Below are 18,651 nucleotides of genomic sequence, written 5' to 3'. Positions count from 1 at the left end.
ATAACTTATGACTATATAAACACAACCCTTAACAACATTGATGTGCAGAGGATCTTGGGGTCCAAGTCGATAGTTCCTTGAAAGTGGCAACACGTAGACAAGAGTGGTGAAGAAGGCGCATGGTATGCTTGCCTTCATCAGTCTGAACATTGAGTATAAGAAGCAGGATGACATGTTGTAGTTTTATAAAACTGTGTGCATTTCCAGTCCCCCCATTACAGGAAGGATGTGGAGAGGGTGCAGAAGAGGCTTACCTGATGCTGCCTGGATTAGATAGCATGAACTATAAAGAGAGGTGTTGAACACACCCGGATTGTTTTTGTTGTAGCTTCAGAGGTTGAGGAGAGACTTGATAGAAATATATAAAGTAATGAGAAGCAGAGACAGAGTATAAAGCTAGAACCTATTTACCAGGGCAGAAATATGGAAGACTGGAGGGCATGGTTTTAAGATCAGAGTTGGGAAGTTTAAGGGAGATGTTCGGGATAGTTTTTTTCACAGTTGCCTGGAATGCACTGCCAGCGGTGGAGGTGGAAGCAGATATTTTATTTAAGAGTTGTATTTAAGAGGCTTTCAGATAGGCACACGGATATGCAGGTAATGGATGGATATGGATCACAAGCAGTCAGAGGAGATCAGTTTAACTTGGAATCATATACAGCACAGATATTGTGGGCCGAAGGGCCTGCTCCGATGCTGTATTGTTCTATGTTCTAATTAGCTAGCACTTTCAACAAGCTACAGTAGGCAGGATGAGCTGAATAACTTTCTTGACTGTTGTATGATTCATTGATTAGTCAATCGGCAATATATATCTTGCAGATGAAAAATGTGTCTTTCACCAAGCCCAATTGCAGTAGGGGAAAAAAATTGTCAGCTCTGTTAAATCATTTTTGTTTTATTGACAGAGCCAAATGCTGGGCAAATCCAAGAAGGAATTGGGGAATCTATCAATAATATCGTGAAGCACTTTCACAAGCCAGAAAAAGAGGTAGGTTCCAAAACTACTGTGATATTTGTGCTTAGCTTGAAATATAAGGTTTAGATTTATTTTTCCAATGCGCCCCTGCGTTATGGATCTAGTGCGGCACGATGGCGCAGCGGTAGAGTTGCTGCCTTACAGTGCCAGAGACCCAGGTTCGATCCAAGCTATGGGTGCTTGTCTGTACGGGGTTTGTACGTTCTCCCCGTGATCTGTGTGTGTTTTCTCCGAGAACTTCAGTTTCCTCCCACACTCTACAGACATACAGCTTTGTAGGTTAATCGGCTTGGTATAAATGTAGAGATTGTCCCTAGTGTGTGTAGGATAGTGTTAATGTGCGGGGATCGCTGGTTGGTGCATACTCGGTGTGCCGAACGACCTATTTCATTGCTGTATTCCTAAACTAAACTTCTCACAGATCCACCTGGCCAAGTGCCATAGAAGACTGATCTTTAATTCGGAGAGTTGTGGACATGAATCACACTCCTGACACTTGACCACGGACTCTGCTGATATTTTGGAGCAAGAGGAGATGAGATGTTCACTGTGGCCCTATTTGTTTCCTTTAGACTTTAGAGATACAACGCAGAAACAGTCCTTCAGTCCACCGAGTCTGCGCCGACGTACGTTCACCCTGTACACTAGCATTATCCTACACACTAGGGGCAATTTACAGTTTACGGAAGCCAATCAACCTTCACACTTGCACATCTTTTGAGTGTGGGAGGAAACTGTGGCACCCGGAGAAAACCCACGAGGTCACAGGGAGAATGTACAAACTCTGTACAGACAGCACCCGTAGTCAGGATCAAACCTGGGCCTCTGGCGCTGTAAGGCATCAACTCTACCGCTGCGCCACCGTGCCGCCCTCCTGTGGTCGAAGTCAGGGGAACAGGACTTTTGGAGCGGGTTGTGAGGAACAGCATTTACAAGCTGCAGAGATTGACAGTAAACACGAGGATGGGAATTTAACACCCGAGCGATATGAGGCAGGGGTGATGAGCTGGCAGGACCTGGTGCATGGCAGGATCCAAGCATCAGAGATTTCGATGCACTGGAGTTTTCTGTGTCTGCTGGATTGATGCTTCTTCCATCAGCAGATGGGTTTGGAAAGCGCCAGAGCTGTGTGGTAGACACAGAGTGCTGGAGTAACTCTACGGGTCAGGCAGCCTCTCCGGAGAAAAGGAACAGGTGACATTTCAAGTCGGAATCCTTCTTCTGACCCAAAACATCGCCTGTTCCTTTTCAGCAGGGAAGCTGCCTGGTCTACTGAGTTCTTCTAGCACCTGGTGTCTATCTTTGGTACAAACTAGCATCTGCAGTTCCTTCTGACACCAGAGGTGTGTGATGTTGTGAAGGTTGAGTGGGTTGCTTTTGCTGGAGAGGAATATTATGTCAGTGTATAATTTACTGGGACTCGGATGTTGTGGAATTGTTAATCAGATCTGATGAAAAGGTAAAGTTTCACCAGCTGGAGAGGAAGGTAAACAACTGAGTTTGTGTTCCAAGTGATCTTGGTCTTCTGTGGTTATCTGGTGTCTGAGTATCTCTTGCAGTGGAAGTTCAAGTGAGTTTATTGTCATGTGCAAAGATCTTAGAGCAGAGCAAGATAGGCTACTCCTGCGAAATACAATGGGCTGACGTGTAGTACGCTACGGAGGGGATCCTGGGCATTTTTCCCCGCCCATTTTAGTAACCGGAGCCTACCTGACCCGACCCGACTCGCATTGTAATCAATGTTGCGGGGCAACAGTTTGTGTGTGTGATATAGGGTTAGATTCATAATTCTGTCAGTTCATACTTCTTGTCAAGAATAAAATTTGACTCTGGTAATTGTCTTTTTTAATGTTTTTTAAATCATTTCTCTTTAAATGGCTCACAAGCAGTGTTTGAGTTGATTTTGTAGTAGCCGGAACCTACCCGATCCGACCCGACTCGCAGGGTAATTGACATTGCGGGGGGAGTTTTTGTGTGTGATTTAGGGTTAGATTCATAATTCTGCTAGTTCATAATTCTGTTCATTCTTGTTAAAGAATAAAATGTTTATAAACACACATACATGAATGTGATATAAATGTATATAATCATATAACACACACAATTATATTTCTTCTGATCCAATGATGAACTTTATTTCAGACTAGACAAGGGACATTAAATAAGAAACATTGTAAACCTCCCCGCAACTTCGCACACACTAGGCCCTATCCCACCCCTCAACTCTTCCCCCTCCCCCCCCCCCGGCACTACCTCGCCTCCCCCCACACTACAATGTCTCCCCCCCCTCCTATGCCCCTCTCCCCGCTGCCCCGGGCTGCGCACCCCCGCTGCCCGGGCCGCGCACTCCCTCTCCCCGCTGCCCCGGGCCGCGCACTCCCTCTCCCCACTGCGGAAACAAAGATCCGATCTTTGGCCGGAAGCAAGATGGCGGAACAAGATGGCGGAGCAAGATGGCGGAACAAGATGGCGGGGGCTGGTTGCTAAAATGAGTTCTATAATCACCCATGAATCTGCCCATGAGCGTACTACACGTTTGCGTGAGAGTAACCCATCTTGCTCTGCTCTAAGATCTTTGGTCATGTGTCCCTGATAGGACAATGAAATTCTTGCTTTGCTTCAGCACACAGAACATAGTAGGCACAACACTGACACCATGTGGGCGCAGTGAGCAATTTATGAATTGCTTCACTTTAGTTTAGAGATACAGCGTGGAAACAGACCCGACAGCCCACCGGGTCCGCGCTCGCCAGCGATCACCCGTTTAGTTTAGAGATACAGCAAGGAAACAGGCCCTTCGGCCCACCGGGTCCGCGCCGACCAGCGATCCGTTCTCTAGTTCCATCCTACGCACTCAGGGCAATTTACGGAAGCCAATTAACCGACAAATCCGCACGTCTTTGGAATATGAGAAACCCACGCGGTCACGGGGAGAACATACAAATTCCGTACAGACAGCACCCGCTGTCAGGGTCAAACCCGTGTCTCAGGCTAGGTAAAGACAGCAACTCTACCGCTGCGCCACTGTGCTGAATACTTGCGGGATTGCCATGATCATTAGTGGCGGGCAATTTACAGTGCTCGATGTTACCATAAGGAAGTGTGACAAAATAATTGAAGCAGAGACACAGGCTCATAGAGACAATTTTAACATGCCGACATCGGAAAACCGGAGCATGTAGAATCCTGATTTTATGCCGTGGTAGCTTTATTTATGACTGTCCATTTGTAAAATCGACATTCTCCTCCATCTTATGGGATTCATTCTTGGGTTTATATGATCCCAAGTCTTCCAATTCAATCACAGATATGTATATTCCCAGTGTGGCCACAATCTGATTTCATTCTTTCAAACTACAGATCGTCTTAACAGGAGTAAATAGAGCTGAATAAGGGAGAGAGGGATTGCAGTCACCTCTTCTCTGGATACCTTCATCTTTCCTCCATGACTACTAGCTCCTTTGGTACCGGAGGCAAAACCGGTCTTTGGGTTGTGATCTCTGAGCCTCTCGCTAACTGACTCAGTGCTCCCAGCAGGCAGAGCCCCGTCCAGAGAGAAGTGAATGTGCTTTCCTATCAAGGCTTTTTTGTTTTGCATTTGACCTTCCTCCTTTCCCTGAATTGATTGTGCGTTTCAAACTGTTTACAACAGGATGCCCTGCAATAGAGCAGCACAGTGGCGCAGCGGTAGAGTTGCTGCCTTTCAGCGGCAGAGACCCGGGTTCGATTCTAACTCTGGGTGCTGTCTGGACGAAGTTTGTACACGTCACCGTAACCACGCGGGTTTTCTCCGGGTGCTCCGGTTTTCTCCCATGCTACAAAAACGTACATGTTTGTAGGGTAATTGGCTTGTAAAATTGGAAAAGAATTGTCTCTAGTGTGTGTAGGATAGTGCTGGTGTACAGGGTGATCGCTGAATGGCATGGGGTCGATGGGTCGAAGGGCCTGTTCCCACGTTGTTTCTCTAAAGTCTAAAGTAAAGAAACATGGGATGGGGTTGCACAGATACCAGAGCTTGTATAACATTCAGGTATTTTGACTAGAAAGTTCGCAGAAAAGTCAAAATAAATAAAATTGTACTCAGAGCTCTGGCAGTGTGATTGTGGTTGAAAAGCAAAAAGCCTCTGTAATTCCAAGGACAGAATCATCACCTTACATGAGATCGGCCTGTGTCAACATCAGGCTTGTATGTGGCTGGAGGATCGTGACAGGTTCTTATCGAATGGTAGTAAAGCTGGGCCTGCCTTCAGAAAGGGTTTGGAAGCGCTGGGCCATTGATACGGTGGATGGTGATGGGTGCATTCACAATATTTAAAGGACATTTGGACAGATGCATGATTTTTTTTTTAATTTTAAACAGTGGCGACCGTGCATTTGTGGTTGTGCAATAGAATTTCACCGTGCTGTGTGTACGTGGCAATAATGAACCAGTGATGATAGGAAAGTATGAGGGGGATATGGACCGAATGCAGACAAACGGGACCAGCTCAAATGGACATCTTGGTCGACATGAATGAGTTGGGCCGAATGGCCTGTTTCTGTGATGTATGACCTTTTGATTCTAAGAGATCAAAGTAGGCGTTGTTGAAAAACCTCCCACCTGTTTGTGTTTCCGCAGAGAGGCAGTCTGACCATCCTGCTGTGTGGGGAGTATGGCCTGGTGTCTGCGCTGGAACAAGTCTTTCACCACGGATTCAAGTCAGTGCGCCTCTTCCAGAAGAACGTCTTCATCTGGGACTTCCTAGGTGAGCGCCAGACACCGCGACGTCTTCCTTTGCTGCACGGCTTCGGTTTAGTTTATTGTCACGTAAACCGAGGTACAGTGAAAATCTTTTGTTGCAAGCTAACCAGCCAGCGGAAAGATAATACTCGATTACAATCGAGCCATTCACAGTGGACAGATAGATGATAAGGGATCATAATTAAAGTAAGAAAGGTTGCTGTGGGAGTAGAGATTTAAGAGTGTGGGGCGATTGTAATATGTGATTGTAGATGTGCCTCTGTGCTAGCACGCAAATAGTTGCCTGGGTTGGGCGACATCTTCTTGCAAATAGTAAATTTGCACAGTAGCAAATAGTCGCTGGACAACAGTTTCTGCTTGAGGTGCCTCAATAGTTCAGTGCTTGAAGACTTCGCCCTGTGCCTTGCAATGTTGAGTGACTGGTTTGTGTTGGTTCCAGACATGGTGAACTTAGGGACAATACCCTCGGCCTCTCCCTCTTCCAGTCCAGAAACATGAACTGATTAGTTACACGTGCTTCTAATCTGTGGATTAGTTTAGTTTAGAGATATAGCTTGGAAACAGTCCCTTCGGCCCACCGAGTCCGCACTGACCAGCGATCCCCGTACATTATTTAACACTGTATTAATAGTGGGGGAGAGTAGAAGGGGATAGTAATTGGTGAACAGACCCTGATCAGGTTTAAGAGTGGAATATACTCGTGGTCACCCCCATACTAAATCACTGGAACCCTTTCTCTCTGCTTCCTTTACATATTGCACTAATATTAACACACTTGCTAGTTATTTGCACAAGTTTAAAGCTGGCACACAATGTTAACCTGACACAATAGTGCATACCTTACCCCAACACTTCAGGCTGAAATCTGATTAATATAGCCCTTCGCTTTACATCAGATTTGGCCTGCACTACACCATCTGATGGAAGGGTTTCTTTAGTTTAGTTTAGAGATACAGCGTGGAAACAGGCCCTTCGAGTCCGTGCCGACCAGTGATCCCCATACACTTGCACTATCCTGCACACTAGGGACAAATTGCAATCTTTATTGAAGCCAATTAACCTACACATCTATAACCTAGACATCTTTGGTGTGTGGGAAGAAACTTGAGCACCTGGGGAGAACCCACGTGGTCACAGGGAGAATGTACAAACTCCACACAGACAGCACCCGTGGTCAGGATTGAACCCGAGTCTCTGGCACTGTAAGACAGCAATTCTACCGCTGCACCACCGTGCCACCACAGTGGATGGGGCGGCATCGTACTGACCTCCCTGTTGCACTTTGAATGTCGTTCCTACACTTATGGTCGGCTCACCAGAATATGCAAGGTCTTGGTGTTGGTTTATGGTTCCAGCCGCCGTCCGTCTCCTGAATGCGTTGACTTTATTGAGTTGCTGTTAGTTGTCCTCTGGGGACCTTGGCCAAGAGGCGTTTTGTGTTTTATATTTCATAACAACATTTCATTCAGCCCATTGAAGTCTGTGCTGGCTCTTGGAGCAACCCCATCAGCTCCATTCCCCCATTTTACCTCCTATAATCCATTCTATCCTACATGTCCTATCGATGTTTTCCTGAGATGTTGCCTGGCCCGCCGAGTTACTCCAGCAGTCTTTTTTTTTTGTAAAACCGCATCTGCATTTCCTCCCGCATCCCAAAGACATTCGAGTTTGTTGGTTAATTGGTCTCTGTAAATTGTCCCCAGTGTGTAGGGAATGGATGAGGAAGTGGGATAACATAGACTAGTGTGAAGGAGTGATCAGTGGTTGGCATGGACTCAGTGGGCCGAAGAGCCTGTTTCCATGCTGTATCTATCCATCAAAAACATAATGGACCTCGCATGGAAGGTGGCTGCATTGCGCCATCTTGTGGAATACAGGTGAATATCCCTGGGAAAGAATAAATACTCCACCTGCATGAGACCTTATTGAGGAAAAAAACTTTCAAAATAGATGATATATCAGTTTCCTTGGTAAACCAGCGCCTGCTGTTCCTTACTTCTACCTCTATCATCGATGGACTTGTTCTCACTGCTCCTCCCCTCACTTCCCACATTCCACAATCATTGCCTGGTAGGGTGGGAGGAGAAGGCAGGCTGACGCTCCTGGTGTCTCTATCACCGGTATCCCACCTTGAGCAAGCTCCCGGAACAGTCCGGTCCCCAGCAGCTATATATGACCCCCCCTCCCCCCCCCCCCCACCTTAGCCAGTCCAATCCCCAACACACACCTCCAGATTCAGGGACAGTTTCTTCCCAGCTGTTATCAAGCAACTGAATCATCCTACCACAACCAGAGAGCAGTGCTGAACTACTATCTTAACTCATTGGTGATCCTCGGACTATCCTTGATCAGACTTTGCTGGCATTACCTTGCATTAAACGTTATTATGTATCTATACATTGTAAATTATAATTATAGGAAGGATGTCAACAAAATAGAGAGAGTACAGAGGAGATTTACTAGAATGTTGCCTGGGTTTCAACAACTAAGTTACAGAGATAGGTTGAATAAGTTAGGTCTTTATTCTCTGGAGCGCAGAAGGTTAAGAGGGGACTTGATAGAGGTCTTTAAAATGATGAGAGGGATAGACAGAGTTGATGTGATCAAGCTTTTCCCTTTGAGAATAGGGAAGATTCAAACAAGAGGACATGACTTCAGAATTAAGGGACAGAAGTTTAGGGGTAACATGAGGGGGAACTTCTTTACTCAGAGAGTGGTAGCGGTGTGGAATGAGCTTCCAGTGGAAGTGGTGGCGGCAGGTTCGTTGGTATCATTTAAAAATAAATTGGATAGGCATATGGATGAGAAGGGAATGGAGGGTTATGGTATGAGTGCAGGCAGGTGGGACTAAGGGGAAAAAGTTGTTCGGCACGGACTTGTAGGGCCGAGATGGCCTGTTTCCGTGCTGTAATTGTTATATGGTTATATGGTTAGATGGCTCGATTGTAATCTTGTTTTATCTTTCTGCTGACTGGTTAGCATGCAACGAAAGCTTTTCACTGTACCACGGTACACGTGACAATAAACAAAACTGAAGTCTGAACTGGTCAATACGTCATCTCTAGACCGCAATCTCTAGATCTATCCAAGACCGACAAAATCACAGAGACTTGTGGACGCAGCCCAGGCCATTTACAATGACAATAAATTGAATCAAATCAAATCAAATCACACAACCCAACCTCCCTTCCGTTGACTCCATTTACACCAGGGCCAGCAGCATAATCAAGGACGAGTCTCACTCTGGCCACTCGCTCTTCTCCCCTCTCCTATCAGGCAAGAGGTATAGAAGTGTGAAAAGGCACACCTCCACATTCAAGGACAGTTTATTCCCAGCTGTTATCAGGCAACTGAACTATTCTGTCAACAACTGGAGAGCAGTCCTGAGCTACTATCTATCTCATTGAAGACTTTCAGACTATCTTTAATCGTACTTTAATAGACATATTCTTGCACTAAACGTTATTCCCGTTATCATGTATATGTACACTGTGGATGGCTAGATAGTAATGTTTCGTAGAAAGATGACAAAAGCTTTTCACTGTACCTTGGTAACCTAAACTAGACCTAACTGCAATGACTTTGGAGGGACAAGTAGCGATTTATTCTGTGTAAGAAATAATTTTCTTACACTGCGAGACCAAGCTTCTTTCATCGGTGAGACCAAGCGCAGGCTCGGCGATGGTTTCGCTGAACTGAACACCTCCGCTCAGTCCGTCTCAACCAACCTGATCTCCCGGTGGCACAGCACTTCAACTCCCCCTCCATTCCCATTCTGACCTTTCTGTCCTGGGCCTCCTCCATTGTCAGAGTGAGGCCCAGCGCAAATTGGAGGAACAGCACCTCATATTTTGCTTGGGTAGTTTACACCCCAGCGATATGAACATTGACTTCTCTAACTTCAGATAGCCCTTGCTTTCTCTCTCCTTCCCAGTTCTCCCACTAGTCTTACTGCCTCCGACTACATTCTATCTTTGTCTCGCCCCCTTCCCTGACATCAGCCTGAAGAAGGGTCTCGACCTGAAACGTTGCCCATTCCTTCTCTCCAGAGATGCTGCCTGACCCGCTGAGTTACTCCAGCATTTTGTGTCCACTGAGCGACTTATTCTTATTCTTTTCCCGCCTCTTGAAACGCAGAGAAAGCGGTCACGTACTTTGAAACGGCCGAAGAGGAGGAGTCCCAGGTCAACCTGCTGGATGGGAAACGTTGCTCGGAGACCTCGCGATCGCTGTGTCAGTACGTGAACGCCATCAACACCGCGCCGAGGAACATCGGGAAAGACGGGAAGCTGCAGCTGCTCGTGTGTCTCGGAGCCAGGTACGGGCCGCACGCTCACAGCACAACGTCTGGTCCAGACCTTGCTCCTCAAAGGAGAGGGTGCCCCCCCCTAACTCTCCCCCCTTCCCCATCACCCTGCGCCCACGTGTGTACATCTCCCAATCTAGCTCATGGTTCTCACTCTCCATTAACCTGCCCTTGTCTTTCGCTGTGTCGTGCATTCTTTATGTCTTCATTCATTACTGTCATCGTTTCTGTCCATCAATCCTGCTCTCTGTGATCATCGTTGCTGCTCTCCTCTCTGATCTGTCTCCCACATCTACCCTACAATCTCCCCCTCTCCTGTTTCTGCCCCCGCCCTCTCCTGTCTCCCTGGTCTCCCCCCTCCCCCCCCTCACTCCTCGGTTTCTCTCCTCCTCCCATTTCCCCATCCCTTGCCTGGTCTTGTTCCCTCCCCGCTCCCACCCCCCTCCCCAGACGCAGCACCATCCCCTCCCGGCCTCCCCAGTCACCCGCAGGATCACTCCCAACCGTGCCATCGCCCCCCCACCTTCCTTACCCCTCCCCCCATCAGCACTCTCCCCTCCTCCCTCACACCCCACTCCCTCCGCCCCGTCTCTAACTCTCTCTCCCTGACAATGCGTGATTCGTACGGCTATGGGGGGGGAAAAGGCAGGAAAATGGGGTCGAGAGGGAGAGATAGATCAGCCATGATTGAATGACGGGGTAGACTTGATGGGCCGAATGGCCTGATTCTGCTCCTATCACTTGTGAACTTATGAAAGCGTTTGCACTTCCATACGGCCACGTTACTCACGTCCTGCAGGAACAGCCAAGAAACTAAAAAGATGGAACAAGAACTTATTCCCATGGGGATCCTGCAGTGAGAAGTCAGGCGGGATCTCTCCATAGTGCCGAGCAGCTCGCTTGGTGCCTCTATGAAGGCAGCCCCATCACCCTGCAGTGATCTCAACCCCACACAAAACCAGACGTCCCTTCTCCCTTTGTCAGTGGCCAGTGTTTAGTTCAGTGTTTGAGTTTAGTTTAGTTTAGAGATACAGCGTGGATACAGGAACCTTCGTCCCACCGAGTCTGTGCTGACCAGCGATCCCCAAACACTGGCACTATCCTACACACACTGGGGGGGACAAAGTACAATTATACCAAACCGATTAACCTACAAACCTGTACATCTTTGGAGTGCGGGAGGAAACCGGAGCACCCGGAGGAAAACTTCCGCAGGGCAGGGGGAGAACGTACGATCTCCGTATAGACAACACCCCGCAGTCAGGATCGAACCCGTGTTCCGCTGTAAGGCAGCAACTCTACCGCTGCGCCACCGCCCCGCCGTCAGTGTTCATTGTTTGAATTAGAAGCGGGGAATGCTAGACAAAAACACAGAGACTTGTGCCGTGTAGGAAGGTTCATTTAACACACCAGGCCAGTGTCATCTCCGTGAAAGGCCTTTGTAAATAGTCCCACCTCCGCAGCCAAGTGTGGTGCAGTCACGGGTAATAATGGTGATACTTACTCAGCAAGGGTACTTGGAGGGAAGGGAGGCAGCAGGGCTGGGCAAGGGAAATATTCAGTTCAACCTCTGAAACTGTGAGTAGAAACCTGTCGGCCGTTCCTTGCGGCACAACTCAGGGCGGCGCAGTGGTAGAGTTGCTGCCTAACAACGCCAGAGAACCAGGTTTGATCCTGACTACGGGTGCTGCCTGTACAGAGATTATACGTTCTCCCCGTGACCGAGTGGGTTTTCACCGTGTGTTCCGATTTCCTTGTGACATTTCAAAGATGTGCAGGTGTGTAGGTTAATTGGCATTGGTAAAACTGTGAATTGTCCCTCCTGTGCAGGATAGAACTAGGGTCGGCGCAGACTTGGTGGGCCGAAGGGCCTGTTTCAATGCTGTGTCTCTAAACTAAGCTAAACTAAACTAAATCTGAAAAGCGAGAGTGCCCACACGACCACAGACAGCATCCAATGTTATGCTGTACTATTAACATGGTTCCACCCTCAGGCAAATCTCTCAGGAACAATCATTTTACCACAGGTACACAAAATTGCTGGGGAAACTCAGCGGGTGCAACAGCATCTATGGAGCGAATTTTACCACAATTGGCACCAAAGCAAAGGAGGAGACATTGGGCCAATGTCTGATCAAAGCACTGGGCTCCATGGATGTCTGAAGGAAGATGGGGAGAAGAGATGGCGGAGAGGTTCAGAGAATGATTTTCAAAGTAATGGGCTTGGATAACTTTAGACTTTAGAGATACAGCATGGAAACGGGCCCTTTGGCCCACTGAGTCCACACCGACCAGCGGGCACCCCCTAACAGCAGTTTACAAATTTGTTTCTACCAAAGCCAATTAACCTGCAAACCTGTACGTCTTTGGAATGGATGAAACCGGAGCACTGGGGGAAAGCCCACACAGTCGCAGGGAGACCGTATAAACTATGTACAGACAGCACTCGTAGTCACGATCAGAGTGGCTGCCAACAGCAGGCAAACAAGTGGATGTGGAAGAGGGTTGGGGAATGGAGGAATGCACAGCTGCAGGCCACAGAGACATGACGATAATTTCATTTTCGAATCTACTTCCAGTGGTCCAGTTCGACCAGAGTGTGGAGCAGCAGGAGTTAATAAGGGGATAGACGCAACACGTAACTCAGTGGGACAGGTCACATCTCTGGATAGGAGGAATGGGTGATGATTCGGGTCAAGACCATTCTTCTGACTGAGTCAGGGGAGAGGGAGATACAGAGATAAGGAAGTGTAAGGTGTGAAAACGAGACAAAGGGTGTGGAGATCAAGGAACATGTGGAATAGATCAATGTTAGCTAGGAGAATGTAACAACAAAGCAAATCGATACAATGTAAACAAGGTCAGACTAGTTGGAGAATTGGGAAGGGGGGAGGGATGGAGAGAGAGGGAAGGCAAGGGTTACTTGAAGTTAGAGAAGTCAATATTCAGACTGCTGGGGTGGGATGTAAGCTGCCCAAGTGAAATATGAGGTGTTGTTCCTCCAATTTGCGCTGGGCCTCGCTCTGTCAATGGAGGAGGCCCAGGACAGAAAGACAACAATGGGAGATGTGCAGTGATGTTGGTTTGTTCATTCCCTCTCTTTGCTCTTTGTTCATTCCTCCCTCTCTCTCCGACGCAGGGATCATCTGCTCCACCAGTGGATCCCGTTGCTGGCAGAGTGCCCGGTCATCTCCAGGATGTACGAGGATTGCGCCCTGCTCCGTGACCGCGCCACCGTCAACACGCTGATCCGTGTCCTCCAGACACTGCACGACTTCAACATCACGCTGGAGACCTCGCTGGTCAAGGGCATCGACGTGTAGCGTTGGCTTTCCCAGAGGCGGGAAACCCTTCCCCACCACCCCCGCCCGACATGTTGTGTGGGGAGGGGCCTCCGATCCGCCACGCCATGACATGACGACTGACCATGAGACACTGAATGGGGGCGGACAACAAACCAACTGCCGAAAGGTCATTGTGTAGGAAGGAGCTGCTGATGCTGGTTTACACCGAAGATGGACACAAATGGCTGGAGTAACTCAGCGGGTCAGGCAGCATCTCCGGAGAAATGGAATAGGTGACGTTTCAGGTCGAGCCCCTTCCTCAGACTGTGGAAGGATCTGAAGAAGGGTCTTGACCTGAAACCTCACCTATTCCTTTTCTCCAGAGGAGCTGCCCGACCCGCTGAGTTACTCCCGCATTTTCTGTCTATCTTCTGCCTAAAGGTCACGCCAGTCGACCCTGGCAGAAGAAAATAGTATTGATTGCGTTATACAGAAGTCACATAGATAATGAAGAGTATTTTTGCCTGTTGGATGTGTGTAAATAAATTGTACCTTTACCAAGAAGTGATTACACTGTCAGCTGTTCACCAGAACCTACTGGTTTAAAACGTAGTTGGTTTAGAATATTCCACGGGGAGTTTGCCTCCCTTTATTTGTACCCTGTCTGTGTAAATATTCTGTTCCTTTTTATTTTGCGGGTAAACTGAAGAAAACCTCTGAATCCCTTCGGGGGGCTGTGGAGTGTGTTGAGAGTATGGATTTCACACATCCCTCTGTTTTGATCGTGTCTCTCCTGTGTCCCACGAGTCCAAATACGTTAGTTGCATTGCCCTGGTGGCTCCCTGTCTGCTACTTCTCTCTGCCGTTCCTCTCTCGTTTGCTCACTACTGATCCTCCACAACAGCTTAAAAAGATATCTGTAAGACCGCTGGATAATTCACTACTGACGTCTGTCCCCCTTCTGCACCGCAGGGAGACTGCAAGTTCACCCACATGCAAGTGCGGGGGTGACTGGTGGAGGAGCCCAGTGTTTTGAGGAGAGGTGTCTTAAGCCCCTGTCCCACTTAGGAGACCTAAACAGGTGACCTTGCCCGCCATCCAAAAAAAAATCAAGGTCGAGGTGACCTGCAACCTCCTACCACCTCCCACGCATATGTTGAAAACCTTCCTCGTCTATGAAGAAAGCCGGCTTCGACTAGACCTACGACTAAAAAAATATCGATTTTTAAAACGGCAACCTATTTTTAGTCAAGGCCAGTTTTAATCATGATGAAAAAATAGCAGCAACCTAGATGAGGCCTCGACCACACGTAAAACCACTTTCGACCATTAGGGAGAGTGACCAAAACCTCCGGTGACCTCATGGAAACCTTGGGTGGCGGGCAAGGTCACCAGAGGTTGCTGTTTAGGTCTTCTAAGTGGGACAGGAGCTCTAGGGTATGTGGGTCTACTCAATGCTACTTGCAGCCTTGCTTACTGTCAAAACCCACCTGAGCGCGACCAAAAAAAATACTCGATCATATTTTGATTACTTCTTGACTGAAACTTGATGCTGTTTCAATTTGACGATAGTTGGGTCGGGAGGGAAGTGTGTGTCCTTGAAATAGAGCCTTTGTTCCCCTGTCTCCCCGCCCACTAAGTGAGGGAGAATCAGAGATTGCCCTTCCCTCCTGCCACCTCCTTTGGCTAAACTGCACAGCAATATTCCATAGTAAGAGTATACGTTCATAAGTGATAGGAGCAGAATTAGGCCATTCGGCCCATCAAGTGTACTCTGCCATTCAATCATGACTGATCTACCTTCCCCTCCTAATCCCATTCTCCTGCCTTCTCCCCATAACCCTGACACCCATATACCAGCCATGCCCTGAAATTAACCTGCTCCCCAGAGTGACTGGTTGTAACAAGTCGATGGTCCGGGTTGCCACAAGGGTGGAAAGTGGGAGTAGAAGGTTTGTGGGTGGGGAGGAGAATCGGTATTCCCGTTCTTGAAAAAAATCTGTATTTATCAAGAGCTGTACCTGTAACAAACAGAAAAGGCTGGGACTGGAGGAAAAAAATCCTGTAACTGTTGCAAACAGAGCACTTTAATTACTATAAAGGGCCCTGAACTCTAATGTTAATGTGCCTCATGGTTCCAGAGGATGAGTATCTCCCCCCCCCCCCCCATTTCAGTCGTTGTCTTTGGAGAGATAACTGAATACTAAAGGCAAGGAATCTCTGTGCTGGGAGGAATTCCAGTTGCATTTGATGATATGGGCCTCTTTTTTTTTTTGTTCCTGTGTTTTTGATCACAAGGCTATAAGGGAGTGCAGTCCCTCACTCCCACTGTCCCGAGAATGTCCTGTGGGCTGTAATCCCACGATTCAGCTTCGAACAGACGAGTCTGCACACTCTGTACATGTAAAAACAAAGAACTGCAGATGCTGATTAATGCACAAAAGGACACAAAGTGCTGGAGTAACTCAGCAGGTCGGGCAGCATCTCTGGAAACCAGTCTGAAGAAGAGTCTCAACCCGAAACATCACCTATCCATGTTCTCCGGAGATACTGCCCGACCCGCTGAGTCACTCCAGCACAGTGCAGCAGAAAACATTTAGAGTAATAGAATTATTGAGTCTTTCAGCATGGAAGCAGGCTCCTCGGCCCAACTTGCCCACATAGGCCAACATGTCCCATCTACTCTAGTCCCACCTGCCTGCGTTTGGTCCATATATCCCTCTAAACCTGTCCTATCCATGTACCTGTCTAAATGTTTCTTAAACGTTGCGATAGTACCTGCCTCAGCTACCTCAACTCACACTTTGTGTCACTCTGTACATGCCTGCGTTGAGGAGGAACTCAGGACGGCAAACCACAAGGCCCAAACCAATCAGCTTTCCATTGAAGATATTCCGCTATTCATTTCATCTAGTACTCTTGTTTTTGGATGAAGTTAAGATCTGTCGGTGATCCGGACCATCGTATCAGAGGATACCAGTGGCTCCATTCATACCTGCCCACACTTCAAGGGATAGGAGTATAGACCTGGCCTTTGAAAACGCCTCAATTATTCATTTTTAATAAGGTTATGTACTGAAGTAACCTATTGGCCTTCCCAAACTCCAAACGTGATCTAAAGGAATCCGGCTAAGTAGACTATAATGGTCTGTCAAAAATTGGCCTTGCCTTATTGTCAACTCCATCAGTTCATCCATGACTGTCCAGGAATTGCCTTGCCTGGATACTGCTGTAAGTGACTCCTAAAGAAAGAATAACTAAGTGTGGTAAAAGTCACATATTTCTTTCAGTTTATTTTAACATAATCTGCAGGAATACCGTGGCTGGGGCAAGTGTGGGGAGAGGAGGGAGGTGAGACCATCGGGGATAATTAGTGTTGGCAGCTCAGCTTGAAAATGCTTGAAGCTGCAGCTATCGGGAGCAGGAGCAATGCGTGGATATGCACTTCCTCACATTGACCTGTGCCCATGGTGTCCCATCGTTACAGAGCTTCAGTCCCACGTTCAAAGACTCAGTGGTGCCACTAGCCACGGACGTTGGCATGTTAGTGGCAATTAAAAAGAATTTAAGGCACGTTATCAGAATATCTAAAAACAGTAATAGGTAAGATGTTTGGCGGAAACCTGCTTAGCAGGGGCAGCACGGTGGTGCAACGGTAGACTTGCTGCCTAACAGCGCCAGAGACCCAGGTTCGATCATCACTACAGGTGCTGTCTGTACAGAGTTTGTACGTTCTCCCCGTGACCTGCACAGGTTTTCTCTGGTTGCTCCGGTTTCCTCCCACACTCCAAAGACATGCAGGTTTGTAGGTTAATTGGCTTGGTCAAATTGTAAATTGTCCCTTGTGGGTGTACGATTATACTATTGTGCAGGGATCGCTGGATGGCACGTACTTGGTGGTCCGAACGGCCTGTTTCTGTGCTGTATCTCTAAACTAAACTAAACTAAACTAAACTGCACCCTTTTTGATACGGAAAGCAGAACCAAACACATTCTGGACCAGTGTTCAGTGATGCGTCCACCATTCAGTTCAACTCTGTGTATCACAGTCCGTGGGATGTGATGTTCACTGAGTCTGGCTTCAGCGCCCAACTACAGCTGGACTCTGCCTTCCCTCTATTGCAAGTGGACTAAGGCAGATAAATCGGCTAGACCTCCTCTTGCAGGTGACAACAGGGTTGTGTGGGTGTGTATATTTAGTTTAGAGATACAGCGTGGAAACAGGCCCTTCGGCCCACCGAGTCCACGCCGAATACAATCCCCGCACATTAACACTATCCTACACACACAAAAGGCAATTTTACATTATAACCAAACCCATTAACCTACAAACCAGCGGATTTTGGGAGGAAACTGAAGATCTCGGAGAAAGCCCACACTGTCACGGGGAGAACGTACAAACTCCGTACAGACAGCACCCATAGTCGGGATCGAACCCTGTCTCTGGCGCTGCAAGCACTGTAAGGCAGCAACACTACCGCTGTGCCACCATGCCGCCCTTCTGTATGTGTGTGTGTGTGAGTACACATGTGGACAGACCCAGCTTTGCCTGTGAAACTAACCATGGTCATATCACCAAGGACTTACCAGCCCCCTGTGTGGTAAGTAGTCACCAATCTGGCTGAGACACCTTTGCTCTCGGGGGAAGCAATTCCCCACAGGGTGAGTCAGAAGGTCAAGACAAAATGCAAAGTACAAATTGTTGAAGGGCGAGATGAAGGGGAACATGATCAACATGATCAAGAACATCTGAAGTTGTAATTTATTTCTGTAGGGGTGTGTGTGTGTGTGTGTCTATGAGAATCCTGTAAATTGTGTGGGAGGGCAGCTGAACTGGCTTTTTATGACAACCCAGGACAGCGGTGAGCCTTGCCATGACAGCACGCCGGGGAAGAGCATTGAATCTAGCCATGGATGGGTGGTGAGACTTCACCTGCAAAGGGCTTGGCAGATAGTTTCTCGTTGTGTTACCTCAGCTGGTGCTATGCTGGGTTGCTGACCAGTTATCAAAATTAACTTGGGAATCATTGGGTATCGTATTAGTTTTATGTAGAGCAATGTACCAGCATAGAATGAGCAGTTTGTCTCAATGGGATGATAGCAGGGTTTGTCACCACCAGTCTCCTCACATCCTGGTTTACTTCACCATGTCAGTGCATCTTTCTCTAACATGAACACTTTCAGTTCTCCTCTCGTGTGTACAAGCCATGTTCATTATTGCATATGCTTCTGACTTCCATGTTCTGTTTGCTCTTTGAGTAACATTCTTTGTCCTGTTATTTATTGAAGGTTACTCTACATATTAGCAAATTGTACTTTCAGACTGCTTCACAAATCACGT

General features: G+C 47.7%; 1 protein-coding gene across 4 annotated transcripts in view; it reads left to right on the top strand.

Annotated features, from left to right (window-relative positions):
• Positions 1–13,618, top strand: part of dennd5b (DENN domain containing 5B) — a 173,048-nt gene extending 159,430 nt beyond the window's left edge. For all 4 annotated transcript variants that reach the window (XM_033037717.1, XM_033037715.1, XM_033037716.1 and 1 more), the window contains 4 exons: positions 909–991; positions 5,598–5,724; positions 9,858–10,038; positions 13,166–13,618. In XM_033037717.1, the coding sequence (XP_032893608.1) occupies positions 909–991; positions 5,598–5,724; positions 9,858–10,038; positions 13,166–13,349 (575 nt within the window). In that variant the 3' untranslated portion in view covers positions 13,350–13,618. The remainder of the gene's footprint in view (positions 1–908; positions 992–5,597; positions 5,725–9,857; positions 10,039–13,165) is intronic.
• The last annotated feature ends 5,033 nt before the right edge of the window (positions 13,619–18,651 follow it).

The sequence above is a fragment of the Amblyraja radiata genome, chromosome 19 (genome assembly GCF_010909765.2).
Source record: "Amblyraja radiata isolate CabotCenter1 chromosome 19, sAmbRad1.1.pri, whole genome shotgun sequence".
NCBI classification, from domain to species: Eukaryota; Metazoa; Chordata; class Chondrichthyes; order Rajiformes; family Rajidae; genus Amblyraja; species Amblyraja radiata.
This window is presented reverse-complemented; position numbering and strand designations above follow the sequence as displayed.